At 34.8% G+C, this 21,432-nt stretch overlaps 2 protein-coding genes across 2 annotated transcripts; both read left to right on the forward strand.

Moving 5' to 3' along the window:
* Positions 1-16,003: 16,003 nt before the first annotated feature.
* On the forward strand, positions 16,004-17,800 carry LOC122604129 (heat shock cognate 70 kDa protein-like). Its single transcript, XM_043777029.1, has 2 exons — positions 16,004-16,232; positions 16,401-17,800. Exons 1-2 carry the CDS (start codon positions 16,004-16,006, stop codon positions 17,798-17,800), a joined length of 1,629 nt encoding a protein of 542 aa, XP_043632964.1.
* A 2,560-nt stretch (positions 17,801-20,360) lies between these two features.
* LOC122604130 (heat shock cognate 70 kDa protein-like) lies at positions 20,361-21,401 on the forward strand. Its single transcript, XM_043777030.1, has one exon. The coding sequence runs from the start codon at positions 20,361-20,363 to the stop codon at positions 21,399-21,401; it is 1,041 nt and encodes a 346-aa protein (XP_043632965.1).
* The last annotated feature ends 31 nt before the right edge of the window (positions 21,402-21,432 follow it).

Here is a 21,432-nt window from a genome sequence, read left to right on the forward strand (position 1 = left end):
CATTTACCGAATTGGTACCCACGATACCTCAATGTTGAGTTTTTTGCATCGATGATTAGCTATTATTATCAGTATTATCTATGACAAGATTTGAACATGCATCCCTCGAAACAACATGTTCTCAATGGAGTCATGGTGGCCTACCCACCAAAATGAGTTAATTTGAAATTTAATCATTGCACTAAATAAAATGTTTTTTTATATTTAATTTTATATCGTCATTATACAAATATATAATAACTATATAATACAACCAACTACACTAAAAAGAAATTTTGAATAATAATATCTTCAACATTATTAGATGTATTTAATATTACATTGTCATTATACAAAAATTTATATATTTTACTAGCCAGTTTCGAAGCAAATAAAAATTTATATATTTCGAAGCATTATTAGATGTATAAAATTTATATACAAAAATTATTAGATGTACTTAACTGGATCAAGGGTTTTTCCTCGTCAACAAAATTCTGGTGTCTTTACTTTTATTTGCAATTTCATTAAGCTTTTACGTTATTTTATTCTATTTTACATTATCTTCAACTGTTTTCTTATTTACTCAAAGTATTTCGATCTCAAAGATCTTCTCAAACTCGTTTTTAGTACAAACTCTTAGTTTATTTATTTTTGATAAGAAAACTTTCTTTTTTATTTTAAGATCCTTGAACACCAAACCCCACTTATAAATCTTCGGTTGATTATTAATCCAAAATCCCTTTCTAAAATTATCTTAGGTAATTTTTGACCGAAACACTCTATTGCTCCTTGAATTATTTATGATTGATTTGTGAATTGTTGTTGTTATGGATTGATGTTTGATTATTGGATGATTTTGAGGTGTTAGAAGGGTTTATATCTGGTGAAAATACCGTAGAAACGACCTACAAGTCACCTGGAGGAAGTGTGCTACGAATCTTAGGGTTTAGGGGGGTATTTATAGGTTTTCGGCAAAACCCTAGATCTGGCCGACCTTCCCAGTGGCGCTGGTGAAGTCCCAGCGGCGCTGGCTGGCTCCCAGCTCCGCTGGTTGATGTTCCAGATCCGCTGGTTGACTCCCAGCTCCGCTGGTGATGGTCCCAACACCGCTGGTGGCTTCAAGATCACTTTCAGCGGCGCTAGAGCTTTATGTGAGTGGCGCTGGTCCTGGACATCAACATGAAAGTTGTAGATCTTTCTCTCGCTTTTCCGTGGATTGCTTACTCGTCAGAAACGGAGTCCGTATAAAGAAGTTATGCCCAAAGTACTAACACGTGGTCGTATACTTCAGGTTGGCTTCGTGTTAAGTTGAGTAGAGATGTTTGCCTTCACTTGCATGCCTTGTAAACCTATCATAACATGTCATTCCATTAACTACCAAAAGTTCACATTTCTTAACTCATTTAGACATCATAACACGACCTAAAGATATAGGAAATAATCACAAAATGGACGCTCATCACCAACCAAGAGTCAAATGCCATCCCAAGCAACGCACGAAGGGGTAATCTTGTTTCCTTGTTCGTTAGGAATGATCTCAACACGGTTGTGCTCATGAAACCATGCTGCCACACATGAGTATGTGGTACCAAGATCAATACCAATTGCAATCATCGTTTCTCCTGTTCGTTTAGTCATTATCCTTGAAACGTATAATAGTATCTAATCTTATGAGAAAAAAAAAAGTTACAAAGAATTAGAATTATTAATAATTTTATACTACTTTAATTCAATATGATGTTCATAATATCAAACAAAAGTGATCCATATATACATTACCTTCGATTTGATCGATTGGGCAAAATGTAACACCCCGACTAGGCGGAAAACTCGGGATGTAAGATAAAGCACACGCGCACATGGATGTTACATAGGAAAAGTTAAATGAGTGCATAGATTAAACATAAATAGTCACTTACATAGTTCAAATCACAATCATAGTTCCCAAACATAAATGTCAAACATAAGTTCTACATCATTCAAACAAATAGTAAGATAAATTCCCACGCAGGGGAAACAGTTAGGCATATTGCCATCTATCACATAAGAATGCAAGCAAAACTCCAAATCCTAAGCCTGAAGTCTGCTACGAGTCCCATGCTACCAATCCTAGCCACGATTAGCCTGATTACCTGAAAGGAATACTTAAAAGAGTCAACACAAAGGTTGGTGAGTTCGTAGGTTTGAGTATAAACAAGTAGTATAAAAGCATTTTATGCCGTCAATAGATCTCAAGTGTAAAGTAGTATGTAGTGGCTAGTGACCAACTTGCACATAAGTAGCGAGCACACACAATCCTCGATAGGACCGGCTAATAGTACCAATAGAGCACACACAATCCTCAATAGGACCGGCTAATAGTATCAATAGAGCACACACAATCCTCAATAGGACCGGCTAATAGTATCAATAGAGCACACACAGTCCTCAATAGGACCGGCCAATAGTATCAATAGAGCACACACAATCCTCAATAGGACCGGCTAGTAGTATCAATAGAGCACACACAATCCTCAATAGGACCGGCTAGTGGTATCAAGTAGTCAAATAGCCGAAGAGTAGTAAAAGTAGTTACGACATGTATAAAAGCATGAATAGTATTCCTTTCACCCCGAAATAAGTAAAGAAAAAAGGGCTACTAAGACTCACAGTGATCTGCTACAACGTAGTTCTACGAGCACAGAGTATAAGCACAGATATAGTAAAATATATCTACTCGAATCCAAGTATGTCTTGATGTCAACCTAATCACAAACCATTGAGCATAGATGGATACATGTATTAGTTCTCGTGATTATTTATTCACTAAGTGTCCTTGATGTACTGATGATTTGGTTCACTAAAGATCTTTAAACGTTTGACTCAACAGTGTTTTTCATACACTAGACTCGTAATGAACGTCTTTGAACTCGCACTTTGATAAACAAGATCGAATATGTCTTGATTATACCTTAATTAGGGTTTCCTTGTACATGATAGACTTGGATTACAACTAAGTATAAAATCTGATTTCTACAACTAACGAAAATAGGGTTTAAATTCGTAAAGTGTAGCTGAACGAAGATTAAATTCGTAAGGTGTAATTGAACGAAGATAGACTTTAAATTCGTAAGGTGTATCTGAACGAAGATAGACCTTAAATTCGTAAGGTGTATCTGAACGAAGATAGACTTTAAATTCGTAAGGTGTATCTGAACGAAGATAGACTTTAAATTCGTAAGGTGTATCTGAACGAAGATAGACCTTAAATTCGTTTGAGGACTTAAGTTTGTTTGGAGCTTAAGTTCGTTTGCTAAGTTCGTTTTGAAGCTTAACTTCGTTTTGGAAGACTTAAATTCGTTTCTAGGATACTAAATTCGTTTTAAGTGTTTTTAGGACGAATTTGGGACTGTTCTAACAAAAACGAGGGTTTTGAAGATTAAGACATGTTTACCACCCAAATTTGATCACGAAAAGGTTACTAACCACTTTTAGACACAAACCCCACTAACTTTTAACACGATTTTTACACCAAAAATGGACCAAATCATCAAGAACATACACTTGAAAAGTAAACTTTTATTTTGATGAAAATCTCAAAATTTGTTGTGGTTACCTGAAAATCGATGCTAGAAATATGTTTTGATTATCACAAGGAAGCTAAAAATGCAAGAAATCTTGGTTTAACAACTCAAAATCAAATGATGAATTTTTGTGGGTGAAGATGGTGAATGTATGTGTGTCTTTTTAGAGAGAGAGAGAGAGGTGCGATGGGGAGAAAATGGTGAAGAAGTGGAAAAATGGGGTTTTCTAACCCTTTTATAGTTTTCCCTTAATTAATGATTCTAATAAATGTAGGGTCTAAATGAAACATTTTCGGACTAGAATTTTTTGAATACAATCGCTTACGTCTTGAAACCTAATATTCTTATCACAATAGACCATAGACTCGTCTTATAATTCAAGATTTAAGATTGAATAGACCTTCATGTGAGCACATATTCGAAACTAGAACATATCATGAATTTATTTAAATTAATTCTAAGGCGGTTGTGACACAAAACACGTACAAGGGAGCTTTCCGAATTCTATATATTACATACTTTATTTATTAACGCCAAAATTGACCGAAACTAATTAGTAAAAGGGGCCTAGCTGAACGGATCACGTATATATAGTTGAATTTTGTTGAAATCCAAGTCCAACTCTACTTCATATGGATTTTATTATATGATATATATACGTGCAATTAATAAACTTTATAAGTTATACTTTTTTGAGTTATATTAATATTGATGACAGAGTTTTTATCGAGTAACTCGAGCTCGAGTCGAGCTCTTAACGAGCCCTAAATTTAAGCTTGAAATAATTATCAAGTCGAGCTCCGGTTTTACATAGTTCAGTTCGAATACTTATCGAGTTTTTTGAGCTTTCAATATATTATGTGTATATTTGTATATACTAGAGTGGTGCCCTCTCGTTGCAGCGGCGACGGTCTATAACGCTTTAGACACCGTAACGGTTTATAGCGTTCAGTTTACTTTCATGAGATGCGCCAATGCAGAATCTAACCGTATATATCATTCTAAAAATAAGTCGCGGATTAGGTGCAAAAAAATAATGAAGTGCAAACACTAATCATGAAAAATAACCACTTACAATTGTAGGGGAGATGACCAAGGCAATTAAAAAAATAAATAGTCAAAGATTAAAATTTAATGCTAATAATACAAAGGACATAATTGGTTCGTAATTTCGTGAGTTATGAAAAGGTAATTATTGTTTAAACATTTTGTAATATAATCTATGATAATTAAGATATTTTTTCTTATCTGTAGCAATACCTTCAGCAATAATTTAGAGTTAATAAAGATTTTATAACAATATGGGTTTTAGGTAATTGTGGGGTTTTTTTTATTAAGGGTAATTTCGGAATTTCAGGGATAAGGTGTGTGGTGTTAGTTTAAATGTAGATGGTATATTAGGTAATTCAAAGGTAGACTGTTAAATGGGGGATGGAGTAGTTTATTTATATAGATAGTATAGATAATACTTAAATAGTCAAGTCTTGTCGAGCTTTTCGAGTTTAGATCCGAGCTCGAGCCATATTTATAGATATAACAAGCCATATTTATAGATATACGGAAAGCATGCATGTTTTGTTTTGTTTGTTTTTTCCCCAAACGACTAGTTTTAGTAAAAAAAATTGAGTTTAATATTTTTTTTATTTAAATAACCTTAAACAAACACATTACTTAATTAAAACAAACACATTACTTATTAAAGAACACATAATTAAAACACGAAATATTTTGAATTCGAACATTTGAGAGATTAAAAGTGTAAATATTTTGAATTTTGAACGTTGAAAGAGCGTCTTTTAGTTCATATAAATAGGGATGTGCACGGGTCTAGAACCGGCCCTACCCGAACCGAACCGGCTTGACCCGGGAACCGAAAGAGCAAGAAAAGTGGAATCGAGAACCGGTCCGTTGACCCCATGGGTGGGTCGGTTCGGGTCTGGGTTTTACCGGGTCAGGCTCGGGTTTATAAGGGTGACCCGTAAATAAATTTCTAGTTAGGTGAAGAAGATGACGGTTGATCTTCGTTTTGCTTCGGGATTCATATATCTACCATGTTTGCCCATTTTTTGCTGTAAACATGTGTGATTCCTAAGAACCAAAGTTTTTGATGATAGGATAGAAAAATTATGATGTGATTTTATATATATTCAAGACTTTGAAAGGTATGAAGTAAGGATGACCATTTATGTAGATGTGTGTATATATATACACATATTTTCTTTGAGGAAGAAGATATATTATAGTGTATGAAAACTTTTTCTTCATCTGATTTGAAAATTCAGATTTTGGTAATGTATGCCTACGTTTCTCAATGTATTGGTTGGAGTGTTACACTTTGAAACTCTAAATGTATTATATTATTCTATTATTTGCTGTCTCAATTCCAACCACACACACTTCCAAAATTGTATTTATCAAATGTCATATGTCAAAAATAGCTGTCATCCATTATGTACTCAAAGTAATACTCCTTAATACATATATAAATTTATGTAATTCTTACATATAGATAAACATAACATGTACTTATGTCATAAGATTATATATAATTATTAATATTATTATTACCCTCTAACGTAAACGATCCCAAGTTCCAACCATTTTTTTAAAACTCATCCCCACTTTCACACGCACACAGTCACTTAAACAGAAAAAAGAAACCAACTTTTCCAACTCACTTTTCTTTTACTACATACTCTCTCTATTTCTATATACCCACACTTTATTTGTTTTTTGATTTCATAGAAAGTATGTATCCAAATTGTTCAAGATCTATATGTGTGGTTCCAGTGCTCAAGATGTGTGTGTTATAGTGGAATATGAAATACATCTTTCTTGATTTGTTACAGAAATATCCTTCCTTCTTTTTTCTTTTCACATATATATACACAAACATATACATATACTTTGTTTTGATGCATGTTTTGGGTTTAACGGGTCAAATCGTCAAACCGCGGTTTCTGACCCGGACCGGCCCGAGAACCGCGAATCATCAAATTCATGAACTGAGAACCGGCCCGTCTGGGTGCCGGGCGGGTCGGGTACGGGTGGGTCGGTGGCGGGTCACGGGTTTTCGGTCCAAATTCTCATCCTTACATATAAATATTGGCATGTTATTAACCATTTCTGATCAAATCACAAACTTTTATACATTTTAAATGGCTTCTTCATTAAATGTCCTTAACCGAAAACTACCAATGACTGTCGATCAAGTGCATGAGAGTATCATGGCTGATATCCTCGACCACCAAAGGTTCAAAGAGGAACTGGTTGCAGTTGGTCGAAAACTAAGTGCAAAGAAGCAATGGTGTCGAGAGCAAATCGATTATATACAAACCGGGTATTATACTGAACTTGAGTGTCAGTACTTTACTTATTTGCCGGGGAAGATCGATAAGATTCAAATTGCTCTTGAACAACTTGCTTGTGCGGTTACCACCTTGAACCATCTAATCATATGGGCGAAATCAATGAATAATTTATGTTGTTAAATTGCTCTCGAACACTATTATGTAGTATGTTTCTCTTTAATAAGTTTGTAATGTTTTTAGATTATGAATAAATTTTTATATACTATTTGTGTTTATTTTATGAATTATATATGTGGTTTATTTATTAAAAGTTTGAAAAGAAATATGTTGGAGTGTAATGGAATGTATTAGATGTATTGGGTATTAGGTGTGAATTGAGAAAAAATATATTGAAAAAAGGTTTTACTGATGTGACACTGTATTGGATAGTATTGGACTAACCCATTACGGGTGCTCTTAGGAAGAATTCAATTATTTCCAATATGATACTTCTAACTATTTTCATAATTTACACTTTAGCAAAACCATGGGAATCTCCTCAGCAAAACTAAATTAACCAATACTCTAGCAAATTCTTTCGTGCTAGTATTTTTTCCACACGTTTAAGCAATGCACTATATTCGTTAATCGTAATATATATATGGGAGAAGTGGGTTGTCCGGCATCTAAGCTTAAGTGTGGAACCCCTCGCATACTAATATTTTATTATTTCTTGTTTAATGAATAAATGCATGGGCCCCTGATTTTTATGGATTAAAAAAACAATATGTGAGTGTTCCACACCTAAGCTTAAATACCCGACAACCTTATATTCCTATCCTATATAAGTATATATATGGATCCCAATGGTACTAACAACATGACTCAAAATCTTTTAATCCCATAGAGTGATATGCATGCCATAAATATTATGTTGCACCAAAACGGACCTCACATATTAATCCAAAGAACAACCATATTGGAACAGTTGTTTTTGAAGGCAGAAGCGGATATAAGTAACAAAAGTCAAACACCCCCTTTTGCGGGTGCGCCCACGCCGGTTCGACTTCTGACAATGCCCTAAAAGGTTACTTTTCATGTGTTACGTACATAAGTTTTTGAAACCAATGAAACCAAACATCAGGTTAATTGGTATCTTTCTAAGCAAAACAAGGATGTCATAAATTAACCAAATAGGAGTACTACTTTTAAAAACATGTTTCAAATGCATTTCAGTTTTAAAATGAAATTGTTCGATACATTTAATAAACAACATTTGAAAGCTCATTAATTATATGACATAAATATTTCATAAGATCTTTAGTTAATATAGACTTGAAAGCTCATTAATTATATGACATAAATATTTTATAAGATCTTTAGTTAATATAGACATTTGGTCATTGCATTCACGTACATATAATATTTAGTAATCTAATATTATGTTTAATAATATAGCAAATTTGCAAAAAAGGAGTTTTCTACCAAAGTAGTGTAATGAATAAACTTAGATATAATTTCAATATTGTAGGGGTATAGGGGGGAATGAGAAGGGTAAGTGGGTTAAAAGCTTAAAGATTAGAGAGAAAGTTTCGCTCTTAGCGTTGCAAGAAACACAAACAGGGGGTATTACTAATGATGTGGTCAGAAAATTTTGGGGGAACACGTTGATGGATATGGAAGTGGTTGAGCCGATTGGTAGGTCGGGGGGTTTGGTCAGTATTTGGGACCCGGGTATTTTCAAAAAAATCGATTCTTGGAAAAATAGGAATTATTTGATAACTAAAGGACATATTAAAGGGGTGGATGATTTGATTTTTATTGCAAATGTTTACGCTTCTCAAGGAAGCAATGACAAAAAGCTTCTTTGAGATACTCTTAAACAAATGATGGAATCTCATCAAGGCTCTTGGATCCTGATTGGAGATTTTAACTCGGTTAGATATGAAGATGAACGGAAAGGTTCCAATTTTAATAGAAATAATGCGAGGGTTTTCAACAATTTTATTGTGGGAGCGGACTTACACCAATATGAGATGAAGGGGAGCAAGTTTACATACTTGAAAGAATACGATAGGGGAAAGAAATTAAGTAAGATTGATAGATGTCTGGTTAGTAGAAGTGTGATTGACAAGTGGCCAATGGCATGTTTTAGATCCTTACAGAGACAGTACTCGGACCATAATCCAATACTTCTGTCGATGTTGGATTTGAATTTTGGCCCAAAACCGTTTAGATTGTTCAACTCTTGGTTGGAAAAACAGGACTGTATTGAGGTGATTACTAAGGCACTAGAATCTTTCTCTTTCGATGGGCCCCTTGATGTGAAACTGATGAGAAAGTTTAGATGGGTTCGGGAACATTTAAAGGTTTGGAGAGATGAGCATTTCAGTAAAGAAGGAGAGGAACTCGAGATGTGTAAAAAAGAAGTCATGGAACTTGATATGCAACTAGAAGAGGCTGATATTACCGAAGAGGAAGCGTGGATTAGATGGGAATGTAAGAGAAAGATAGCTGATATTGAAGATAGGAAGAGTAAAGACTTGAAGCAAAGGGCCAGATGTAAATGGGCTGCGGATGGTGATGATAATACGAGGTCCTTCCATGGGCTTATAAATAACAGAAAAATTTCCAACACAATTCAAGGCCTTGAGGTAGATGGAGTTTGGGTATCTAAGCCCAAGTTGGTAAAAAAACAAGTCTTTAATTTTTTTCAGGAAGAAGTTTGATGAAGACTGGAAGGTGAGACCCAAGTTGGAGTGTTCTTTCGACTCAAGGGTTTCAGATTGGGATGCTGAAAATCTAGTCTCCAATTTTGCGACTGATGAAATTAAGAAAGCGGTGTTCGAGTGTGAGGATGAGAAGGCACCGGGACCGGATGGATTTAGCTTTAAATTAATTAAACGGTTTTGGGATTTTTTTGTAGATGATTTTGTTGATATCTTGAGGAATTTTCATCAGAGTGGGAAGATCAGTCAGGGGTGCGGTGCGTCCTTCATTACTTTGATCCCTAAGGTTAAGGACCCGGTTAGTCTTAATGACTATCGACCGATCACCTTGGTTGGAGTAATAAGTAAAGTGATTTCTAAAGGTTTTGGCAAATAGATTGAAGTGTGTGGTCGGCCCGCTTATAGACAACAATCAGACAGCTTTCCTCAGAGACCGTCTTATTTTTGATGGACCACTAATTCTCAATGAAACTATTTACTGGGCCAGAAAAGAGAAGAAAAAGGTCGTGTTATTCAAGGTGGATTTTAACAAAGCATATGATAATGTCAATTGGAACTTTCTAATTGACATTATGGGTCAAATGGGCTTTCCTCGGATGTGGTGTGACTGGATTTTGGGGATTTTATCTTCTGCCAGATCGGCAGTGCTGGTTAACGGTTCTCTGACCTTCGAGTTTAATTGCACCAAAGGAATGCGACAAGGAGATCCTTTATCACCTTTTCTTTTTCTTATTGTTACACAGGGTTTGTCTTGTATGATGAAGATGGCCTCGAATAATGGAGATTTTAAGGGAATCACCCTTCCCAATCAAGGTCCCATTATTTCTCACCTGTTCTACGCGGATGATTGTATTTTCATGGGAGAGTAGTCAGACAAAAATGTGCAGAATTTAGCCAGGATCCCGCGGTGTTTCCATATCTGTTCTGGTCTGAGAATCAATATGAGGAAATCTCAACTTTACGGGGTCAGGGTAGAAGAGAATGAAATCAGAAGAATGGCGGAGATTGTATTTTGTAAGAAAGGGTCCTTTCCATTTATTCACTTGGTAATCCAGATAGGGGCGAACATGAAAAGAATAAAAAATTGGGACTTTATTTTCGAGATATTCCAAAGGAGACTTTCATGCTGGAAAGCATCTTGCTTATCCATTGGTGGGAGGGTTACATTGATAAAAGCAGTTTTGGAAAGTCTCCCAACCTATTATCTGTCCTTGTTTAAAGCTCTGATTAAGGTTGTGGAGGAGTTGGAAAAGATTAGTAGACGGTTCCTATGGGGTTTAGCTGAAGACAGAAACAAGATTCATTGAGTTGCATGGGAGAGGGTCACGTCTCCTGTGGAAAAAGGGGGGCTGGGCCTAAGTAGAATCAAAGATTGCAATTTGGCATTACTTTTCAAGTGGCTGTGGCGGTTCAAAACGGATCAGCTGGGGTTGTGGAGGAAAGTTATCAGCGCAATTCATGATACTAAGAAGTGTTGGGAATCCCTTCCTGTTAACAAAGCTATAACGGGCGTGTGGAAGTCTATTGTCAAAACGATCACCAAGGTTAGTGTTTCTGGACTCAATCTTAGTTCTTTGATTAGGGGCAATTGTAAAGATGGTAAAAGTATAAGATTTTGGCTCGACCCATGGGTCTGCAATGAACCTTTGAAAGTCGTGTTCCTGGTTTTATTTAAAAAGGAAAAAGATAAAAAGTGTTGGGTGTACGAGAAATTCGATTCTCTGACAAACAAGTTTAAGACGTTCGGGGGAAATTCTAGCATTGGGGCCCTGGATTTCAGGCCTGATGATGGCAGTGTCGCTCTTGGCCGATTATTAGAAGGGAAATCATTATCTAGCAGAAAAGATACGTGGAACAGGATGGAAGGTAAAGACAAGATCTTTAGTGTTAAAGGAGTCAAAGAGTTTCTTGGAGTCGATAGAGACTATAGCAATCGTTTTGTGTTTTCTTGGTCAAAATGGGTGCCAAAAAAATGCAATATCTTCATGTGGAGGGTGGGTTTAGATTGTATCCCGACTATGCTTGCCCTTAAGGATCGTGGTTGTCGTTTCAACTCTACCCTGTGTGCTCTCTGTGAGAAAGAAGAGGAAAGTGTTAATCACCTTTTTTGCTCTTGTGAGGTGGCGATGGAAGTGTGGCAGAAGGTTTCTACCTGGTGTAATGTGCAACCAATTTATTTGTTTTCGGTTTTGGATTTGTTCGCGGTTCATTCCCATGCTAAAGTGGAGAAAAGATTGGCTCGGGGAATACAAGGTGCGGTATTTATCACTTGTTGGTGCTTATGGTTGGCTCGAAATGATAAAAGGTTCGCTAATGGAAGGATTAGTATCGAGAAGATTTTTCAAGATATTAAAAACTTAGGTTTTTTGTGGTATAGAAATAGAAGCAAATCCCGTTCTATTACGTGGGATGATTGGTGTAAATTTAAGCTCTTGTAATTGTATAGTTTTCGGGGAGCCTCATCACTTGTTGGTGGTGTAGGCGGTTCTGAATAAAAGTTAAATTTCAAAAAAAATATATAATTTCAAAAATATTTATCAAACTAGTTTATATTGATTAAATTTATTTTTCATGTTCTTTGTCGAGTTTTCTACCAAAGTAGTGTAATGAATAAACTTGTTTACGTTCAAAAATATTTACCTAACTAGTTTATATTGAGTAAATTTATTTTTCATGTTCTTTGTCTTCTTCAACTCTTCAGTTTCTTTTTATTCTTCTTTTTTATTCCAAGAAGTCACCAGAATACTATATCTAACTGCCAAACTTATGTTTCATTAAGAAGTCACCAGAATACTATATCTAACTGCCAAACTTATGTTTCATTTCAAACTTGTAGTAATACACTATTTTTGCCTAGATTGTTGTCAAAGACCACACCCTATTAACAATCTGTTTGGTTGTTGGGTTGGGTTAAGTTTTTGAAATAATATCCTTAAAAGTCGTGAAGTTTAAATCCATTAAAAGTAATAGGTGTTTTGAAACTGGTCTTCAGTCTCGATAGGCCAAAATCGAGAAGGGAGGTTACTCTAGTGTCTGATGCCCCAAAAAATTGCTTTGTCTATCGGAGGACATGACCGAGGACTAGGTGTCTACGTTTAATTTAGTGGTTTGGAGTTTTATGTGAAAGGACTAGGAGTAAGTTAGTTAGGAGGTCGTAGGACTAGGAGTTATGTTCTATGTATATATCTTGTCTTGTATGCTGTTTAATATGTTCAATATGGTCCCTATTGTATATGTATTATCGAACTTGTGCTAAGCCTTGGGCAGATCGCATATTTGCTACCCTCCAAGGTAGCCAGACTCAGCAGACAGGTATTTTCTCTTATTATCTTCTCGACCGACATGTATGGTATCTAAACACCTCACTCTTGCCAACTTTTACTTCTGATGGCCGGAGGTCCTTATGGAAGCAGTCTCTCTACCTCTGTGTAGAGGTAAGACTGTCTACAGCTCACCTCCCCCATACCCCGCGCAGGAATTGGGTCCTGTTGTTGTTGTATTAAAATTTTATATTATAATAGATTATATTATATTATATAAGTTATAATTACGTATTAATATTTATTTCATATCCAGATAGTATTTTTTAGTAAACCAAGAATGTTTCTCTAAATCTTTTATGCGGGGCCCCGTGAGAGTTTACTTTAAGGTATCAAGTTCGAGCCTTGATGGTTCTACTCGATGGTATTTTCCAATTAGGGAGGTGATATGGTGAGAAAGACTATTTAAGATCCGCCTAGTGCGCGACCTTCGTTGTGCGATTAGCACACATCATACGCGTTTGAGGTAAAATTCACTTATAAAAAAAAGTTAGTATTTTTTAGTTGACATTTATAAATGAATCAATATAACAAACTTACCATTTTGATACGCATGAAGAAAATTGATAACTATCACAATGTATGTAATTCAAGATTTTTATACGATTTGATGGTTCCATATTTGATTTTCAGAGTGTGTAACTCTTTTTTATTATTATTATTATTATTATTATTATTAGTAGTAGTAGTAGTAGTAAAACATCACTTTGTTAGAAATCAAAAATCACTTTATTATTATTATTATTATTATTATTATTATTATTATTATTATTATTATTATTAAATTATTCAATTAATGATTTAATCAAATCTCTCTATATAACTAAGAGAGGATATATTTTTGCTTAGTTGATATTTATAAGAACATGTCATGTAGGATTTTTTATGAGTTGTCATTTTTTCATTAATTTCCTAATTTTAAGGTGTTATATGTTTATCCATGTCATTTAAATTATTCCTAATCATTAATCCTAATCATCATTATAATTATTAAAAGTAACTTCTTCTGTTATTTGTTATTCACGTGAAGTCGCTGCATCATATCATAAACCTACAAAATTAATATATAATAAGTTGCACAAATATTGAATCAATAAATTAGTATATTATAAGTCGGTTGCAAACCTATATCATTTTGAATCAAATTAATGCTATCATATTAGTTCTTTTAAATTTATCCTAAAGATATATTAAATTTTAGTAATTATTTAAATTTAATTCTTTATATATAACTAAAAAAATTATGTATTTTAGGTGTCATCTTTGCATATGATTTATAAATATTTACGTTTCATTAGTCATATTTTAACATATTTGATATATATCATATAATCATAAATTATAATTTTATTGTTTGCATCAGTTGTAATCTAACTAATTATTTATATTATCATAAATCATGAATAAAAATGTATTTATTTGTTACCTTTAAATTACGCTTTTAGTCAGCAATACACAACGTGCGAGTTTAATCTTGTTAGTTAAGAAGTCATTTTTTTAGCACGAAAGTAATTCATTGGTTCTATTAGATTCCTTTAAGTTGTCCAATATTAATAAGATTTAAAATTTCAAAGAACGTCATGGAGCATTTATGATGGTCTAATTAACAAAAATATTACATTTATATATGCTAAATATATTATAACTTTTTAACCATACATCTCATAGAGTTTAATTTAATTAGTTTTATCTATGCTTTTTACATTTAACCATGAGAGATACTCGTAAATCATAAGACAACTCTTTGTACATCTATAGTCAGTTTGACCTTAAACTTGAGGTCACTTTTATTTCACCCATTATTTTTGACCTTAAAGTTAAGGTTACCAAATTTCATTTATCTTGTATTATAACCATATTTAGTACAAAACATTTTTTTAATATTTATATCATCATATTTAAATATATATTTTTTTATTATTACTAATTATGTTTATCTCTCATATTATACGAATTACCTATTTAATTAATATAGAGATAAAGATAAAAATCATGATAAAGATAAAAGGAAGTCTATATTATAAATGTGGATATTCAATTTATTTAGGGGCTGTGTTGTACATGTATTATAAGATTCATATACGAATTGAAGTCGAGCTAGTTGGACTTGGATTCGAACAAAATTCGACTATATATACATCCTTTATCTAGGCCCTACTTTTAATATAGTTTCGGTTGATTTTGATTAATAATAATAAATAAAGTACGTAAAGTAAAGAATACGGAAAGCTGCTAGCTTGTGCACTATAACACGTTTAGTGTATATTTATGACTATTTTTGAGTGAATTTCAATTATATTATGACTATTTTTGTTGAACTATAACACGTTTAGTGTATATTTATATAAAGAAATAAACAAAATTAACCAAATCAATAATATCGGTTGGTGATACCAGTACCAAATACCACAATGGTATTTAAAACATTGTTTTGGAGAACGAAAAATGTTCGGGGTTGATTTGGTAATTCAAAGCGTAGCAATCATGGCTAATTAAAAATAGGGGGTAAATTTTGTACATCAAATATAATTATCAATGGATAAATAGTTTATAAATGATATAAATTTAAGATAAGTATAAGAAAAATGATATTTATACCACATATTTTTAATAAGTTTATCGGATAGGATAACTTTTTGAATGCACTTTAGAAGTTACTAAAATATGTATGTGATACATTTATGTGGTATAAATATTTGTGTAGCTACAAATAACAAATTCAATTTCTTTAGGGGCTATGTTGTATTGTACGTGTATATGATAAAATAAACTCAATACCAAAGTAGAGTTTGATTAGGATTCCAACATAATTCGACTATTTATATATACAACCTTCGAGTTCGAGCTAGGCCCCGTTTACAAATTAGTTTTGGTTAACAGATAATTGTAGTACGTACGCAAATTAAAGAGTACGGATATCATAGCTGCTTTGTAGGTGTTTGCGGTCAAATCGAAGGTAATATATATTAATATCACTAATCTAGTATGTTTCGTATGTTTAATTATGTTAAGCAGAGACAGATTGTTTTAAATTAGATGTTTGATACTCCATCGTAATTGTAATTGATAGTTCTAATTAATTCCTTTTCTTTTACTACAATCAATAATTAGGTTTCAAGATGTCTAAACCAAGAGGAGCAGAAACGACGACTGCGATTGGTATCGATCTTGGTACCACGTACTCGTGTGTGGCAGCATGGTTTCATGAGCACAACCGTGTTGAGATCATTCCTAACGAACAAGGAAACAAGATTACCCCCTCGTGCGTTGCTTGGGACGGCACTCGACTCTTGGTTGGCGAGTCCGCAAAAAATCAGATCACCAGGAACCCTAACAACACCCTTTTTGGTGAGTTCTTTAATTTGATCTTTGATCTTTATATATGTACAATTTTTTTAGATATATATTTCTTGTACAAGATAATTAAAACCATATATATCATCTTTAGGTATTCTTTATATATAGCATATATTGAATCGATATATGAACTAATTTTGTTCTTTTCTAATTTTTCAGATGTGAAACGTTTAATGGGGAACAGATTTCGCGATATTAGAGTTCAGGAGGACATTAAGTCATGGCCTTTCAAGGTAACCGAAGGGAATGAACGGAAGCCAATGATTGTATTTGAACACGATTCACATGAAAACAGATCTTATTCACCCGAAGAAATATCTTCCATGATTCTGAAGAATCTGAAAGAGGCTGCTGAAGCCTACCTCGGAAAAAAAGTTACAGACGCGGTTATAACTGTGCCTGCATACTTTAGTGACAAGCAACGACAGGCAACCAAAGACGCCGGTGCCCTTGCGGGTCTTAATGTCATGCGTTTGATTAGTGAGCCAACATCAGCGGCAATTGCCTATGGCTTAGACAAGAGTGCAGATTTGTACTGCCCCAAAGACAAAAATGTTTTCGTCTTTGATATGGGAGGAGGAACATTTGACGTGTCACTTCTCAATATCAGCAAGGCTGGTACCATTAGTGTTAAAGCTGTTGGGGGTGACACTCATTTAGGCGGTGAGGATTTTGACAGGGAGATGGTCAAGTATTGTGCCCAAGAATTCAAGGATAAAGTGAATAAGGATGTAAGTGAGAACGCAAGAGCAATGATGAGGTTGAAAGTTGCATGCGAGAAAGCGAAGAGGGATTTGTCGTCAACGACTGAGACATCAATTGAAGTGGATTCTCTGTTTGAAGGAACTGATTTTTCAAAGAAAATGTCGCGGGCAAGATTTGAGAAGCTGAATGGTAGGTTCTTTGAGAAGTGCATTGAACATGTGGAGAATTGTTTGAGAGATGCAAATATACACAAGAATGATGTTGATGACGTAGTCATCGTTGGTGGATCAACAAGGATCCCAAAGGTACAACAGATGCTGATAGAATTCTTTGATGGGAAACGGCTTTGCAAGAGCATTAACGCCGATGAAGCTGTGGCTTATGGGGCAGCAGTGCTGGCGGAAAAGTTGAGTGGTTCACGCAATGTAGTTGTGCAAAATCTGGTACTTGAAGATGTGACTCCTCTTTCTCTAGGTATTTGGGCCAGCGTAGGTGGCATGAGTTTAGATGTACAAGATATGAGTGTCGTGATCCCCAGAAACACACCCATACCTGTCACCAGGGATCACATGTATGTTACAAATCATGATAACCAAACATGTATGAAAATCAAAGTATATCAGGGTGAGAGCAAAAAAACCGAAAATAACATCTTCCTTGACAAATTCACTCTTGATGGAATCCCACCAAGTCCTGCAGGAAAACAAGCCATCAAGGTTTGCTTTAGCATAGATGCCAATGGTATTCTCAATGTGTCAGCACAGGTGGTATCCACAGGTAAGAAAAGAAGCAAAGCAATTGCTAGCGCAGCAGTAAATAGGCTGATTCATCTCATGAAGAAAAAGCTATCATAATATGATATGTTAGTTTTAGACAGCCGGGGTAATGTAACATGTAATCACAGTGTGTACCTACTATTATAAATTACGATCAAACTATGTAAATAGAATGGAATATGTGGATTGCTTGAAAAAGCCCTTGATGAGGAGTTACACAACTGTGTTTGTATGTCACCTTGACACCTTCTGTAAATTCCATTATAGGTTATTAAATTGCAATACACTACTAGAAAAAATGCTTTTAATGACACCAATTGCGTGTCATAAAAGGGGTCAGATGACACGCTTTTTGGTGTCATAAATCGACTCGTCATAAAGCTTTATGACACGTATTTCGCGCGTCATGAATTTATGACACGCTTTTATGACACTATTTTATAACACCTTTTTTGCGTGTTCAAAAATTTTTTAAAAAATTTTTTCTTTTATAAAATTAATAATATTTACACATTAAATAACAGTTAATCTAATAATACAAATAAATAAACGAATAGCAAAAGAGTGAATTTCATATATATCAAAACAGTGTGTTTCATACAACCACAAGTTAGTAAAAGGTAACCTAATTGTATCTAGCTTGACATTGTTTCAGTGAGTTAGATGCACATCACGGGCTTCCCTTGAATTTCTTGGCGACGATAGCAATGTGCTTACCCTGATGGAAAGCTTGCCGTTGAATTGGCAGCTTGTCTGAAATTGCCATTGGATTGGTAGCTTGTCTCAATTGGAAAGCCCTAAATATAATATAGAATATACATACAGATATAATAAAACAACTTTAAAACAACATAATTGAATACATACTTCCAGGTGGAACGAAGATTCATCATTATATTACTCAAAAATGAATGCTCCTCCATGTACTGCTTGTGATAATCTCAGAGATTAAACACAACAATTGTTGATTAACGTATTTTCGTATTACACTATATTATAGAAAGTCATAGTCCTGTAAAATCCCATATGAATACACCCACATATAGAGGTGCCAAAATGGGCAAGTTTGGTCGGTACAGAACAATATTGGTTAGAGTTTGAATGGACAGGTCAAAATGGGAAACAATATTAAAACCTCTAGAAAAACACAAAGTAGGCAACAGTCCACCACTAAGCATGGACACATCCACAAAGCATGTATCAATAGGTTGTCACCAATTCTCTATGAACATTTTAAGACGATTAACACCGGAAAAAAAAAGGTATGGCATCACGTACTGAAACACAAACACTTAATCTTTACTGAGCGCTATGGCAATATTTTAGCATTGTTTCATCTTCTAGTGATACTTGCAAATGAAATGCATCATCGGTTCATCATAAACCATATCATAACCAAAAGATAATTAAGAAAAGCCAAGTACATTAACGTACTCCCAACTCAAAAAAGGTGCACACAATGAAGGCACTAATCTTTAGCTCAAGTTACAAGCAAAATAAAGAATATAGATATAGAGATTACCCGATACAGTTATGCAATACGTAGGAGTAAAGCTGCCGATATCTCAAAACATATCGGATAAGTTATCGTGAATCAATCAATCTGTAATCTCGCATCAGTTCACGATCTAGACGACACTAATTTCATATAATTCGTACATGACCAGATATAGAAGCCGGCTTCTTCTTTCTGCTGTCTGAAAACACAATCAAAGTAGATGTATTTACAGGTTTAAAGACATAATGAAACCAAACCCAAAGAAATTTGTATAGATGAGATATATGACACACATAACTAAATACAAAGAGAAAGAGATGATATAAACAAATATGCGCTTTTCGGTTTTAGATGCTGAGCTAAGAAGGGATTCCGATAGTAATTTTAATTTATCAACCTGCATGATATAAACACCCGTTGCTATTCATAGTGGTTTGTTACCGTGTTTTTTTAATAGCAATACACAAATCATTTTGATTAGTTGAGCTTACAATTTTATTTTTGAAACGAAACGACTTGCATATATACATATTATATACATATATTGTATACAAAAACCTACCAGCTACACATATATATTGTATATACACATAAAGAGAGAAACACGTACAGATCCAAAATTAATAAAATCAAACCAATAAACACAAAATTAAAAGCAAAATTAATCACGAAATTAAACTAAAAATCAACAAATTGAACGAAATTGAAACACTTACAGAGTTACAGATCTGTTGATGAAACAAACAGAACTGAAAGACCAATTTTTCCGTACAGATCGCGAGACGACAGTTGTGTTGAGGTGCTGCCATTTTTTCCGGCAATGGTGAACAACGGTGACGGCGAGATAACGACGAGAGATGAAAGAGAGAGCTGGATCTAAGTCTGTGATCGAGATTTGAGAAGAAGAGATTGTTTTGGATTTGAGAGATGCTACATTGACAAACAAATTACAAACAAAAATTTACAAACATATGTGTCACCGATGGGGAAAACCGAAACCCGACATTTTTGGGACGGGTTCGGGTCCGGGTACGCGGGTCTAAGGGCGGTATGGGGATGATATTAGTTTTTTTTGCGGGTCCGGGTCTGGGGATGGTTTTAGTTTAAAACTCGCATACCCGACCCGTATACCCGACCCGTATGGGAGGAGGAACATTTGACGTGTCACTTCTTAATATTAGCAAGGCTGGTACCATTAGTGTTAAAGCTGTTGGGGGTGACACTCATTTAGGTGGCGAGGATTTTGACAGGGAGATGGTCAAGTATTGTGCCCAAGAATTCAAGGATAAAGTGAATAAGGATGTAAGTGAGAACGCAAGAGCAATGACAAGGTTGAAAGTTGCTTGCGAGAAAGCAAAGAGGGATCTGTCATCGACGACTGAGACATCAATTGAAGTGGATTCTTTGTTTGAAGGGACTGATTTTTCAATGAAAATGTCGAGGGCAAGATTTGAGAAGCTGAATGGTAGGTTCTTTGAGAAGTGCATTGAACATGTGGAGAATTGTTTGAAAGATGCAAATATACACAAGAATGATGTTGATGATGTAGTCATCGTTGGTGGATCAACACGGATCCCAAAGATACAACATATGCTGATGGAATTCTTTGATGGGAAACGGCTTTGCAAGAGCATTAACGCCGATGAAGCTGTGGCTTATGGGGCAGCAGTGCTGGCGGAAAAGTTGAGTGGTACACGCAATGTAGTTGTGCAAAATCTGGTACTTGAAGATGTAACTCCTCTTTCTCTAGGTATTTGGGCCAGCGTACGTGGCATGAGTTTAGATGAACAAGATATGAGTATCGTGATCCCGAGAAACACGCCCATACCTATCACCAGGGAGCAGATGTGTAGTATGGATTATGATAAGCAAGCATATTTGCTGATCAAAGTATATCAGGGTGAGAGTATCAAAACCGAAAATAACATCTTACTTGATTCATTCACTCTTGATGGAGTCCCGCCAGCCCCTGAAAGACAACAAGCCATCAAGGTTCGGTTTAGCATAGATGCCAATGGTATTCTCAGTGTCTCAGCACAGGTGGTATCTACAGGTATGACAAGAAGTAAAGCAATTGACGCGGCTAATAAAAAGAGCAAAGCAACTGATAGCGCAGCACGAAATTGGCTGTCTCATCTCATGAAGAAGCTAGATGCTATTGTAAGTCACGTACGCAATTGAGAAACAGATTAGACCCATCTCCGATGTTTCT

This window comes from Erigeron canadensis, chromosome 6 (genome assembly GCF_010389155.1).
Source record: "Erigeron canadensis isolate Cc75 chromosome 6, C_canadensis_v1, whole genome shotgun sequence".
In the NCBI taxonomy this organism is placed as follows: domain Eukaryota; kingdom Viridiplantae; phylum Streptophyta; class Magnoliopsida; order Asterales; family Asteraceae; genus Erigeron; species Erigeron canadensis.

Coding starts and splice junctions, on each gene's coding strand:
- LOC122604129 (XM_043777029.1), top strand. CDS start 16,004: ATGTCTAAACCAAGAGGAGCAGAAACGACGACTGCGATTGGTATCGAT. Junction 16,233..16,400: donor CCCTAACAACACCCTTTTTG/GTGAGTTCTTTA, acceptor CTAATTTTTCAG/ATGTGAAACGTTTAATGGGG.
- LOC122604130 (XM_043777030.1), top strand. CDS start 20,361: ATGGGAGGAGGAACATTTGACGTGTCACTTCTTAATATTAGCAAGGCT.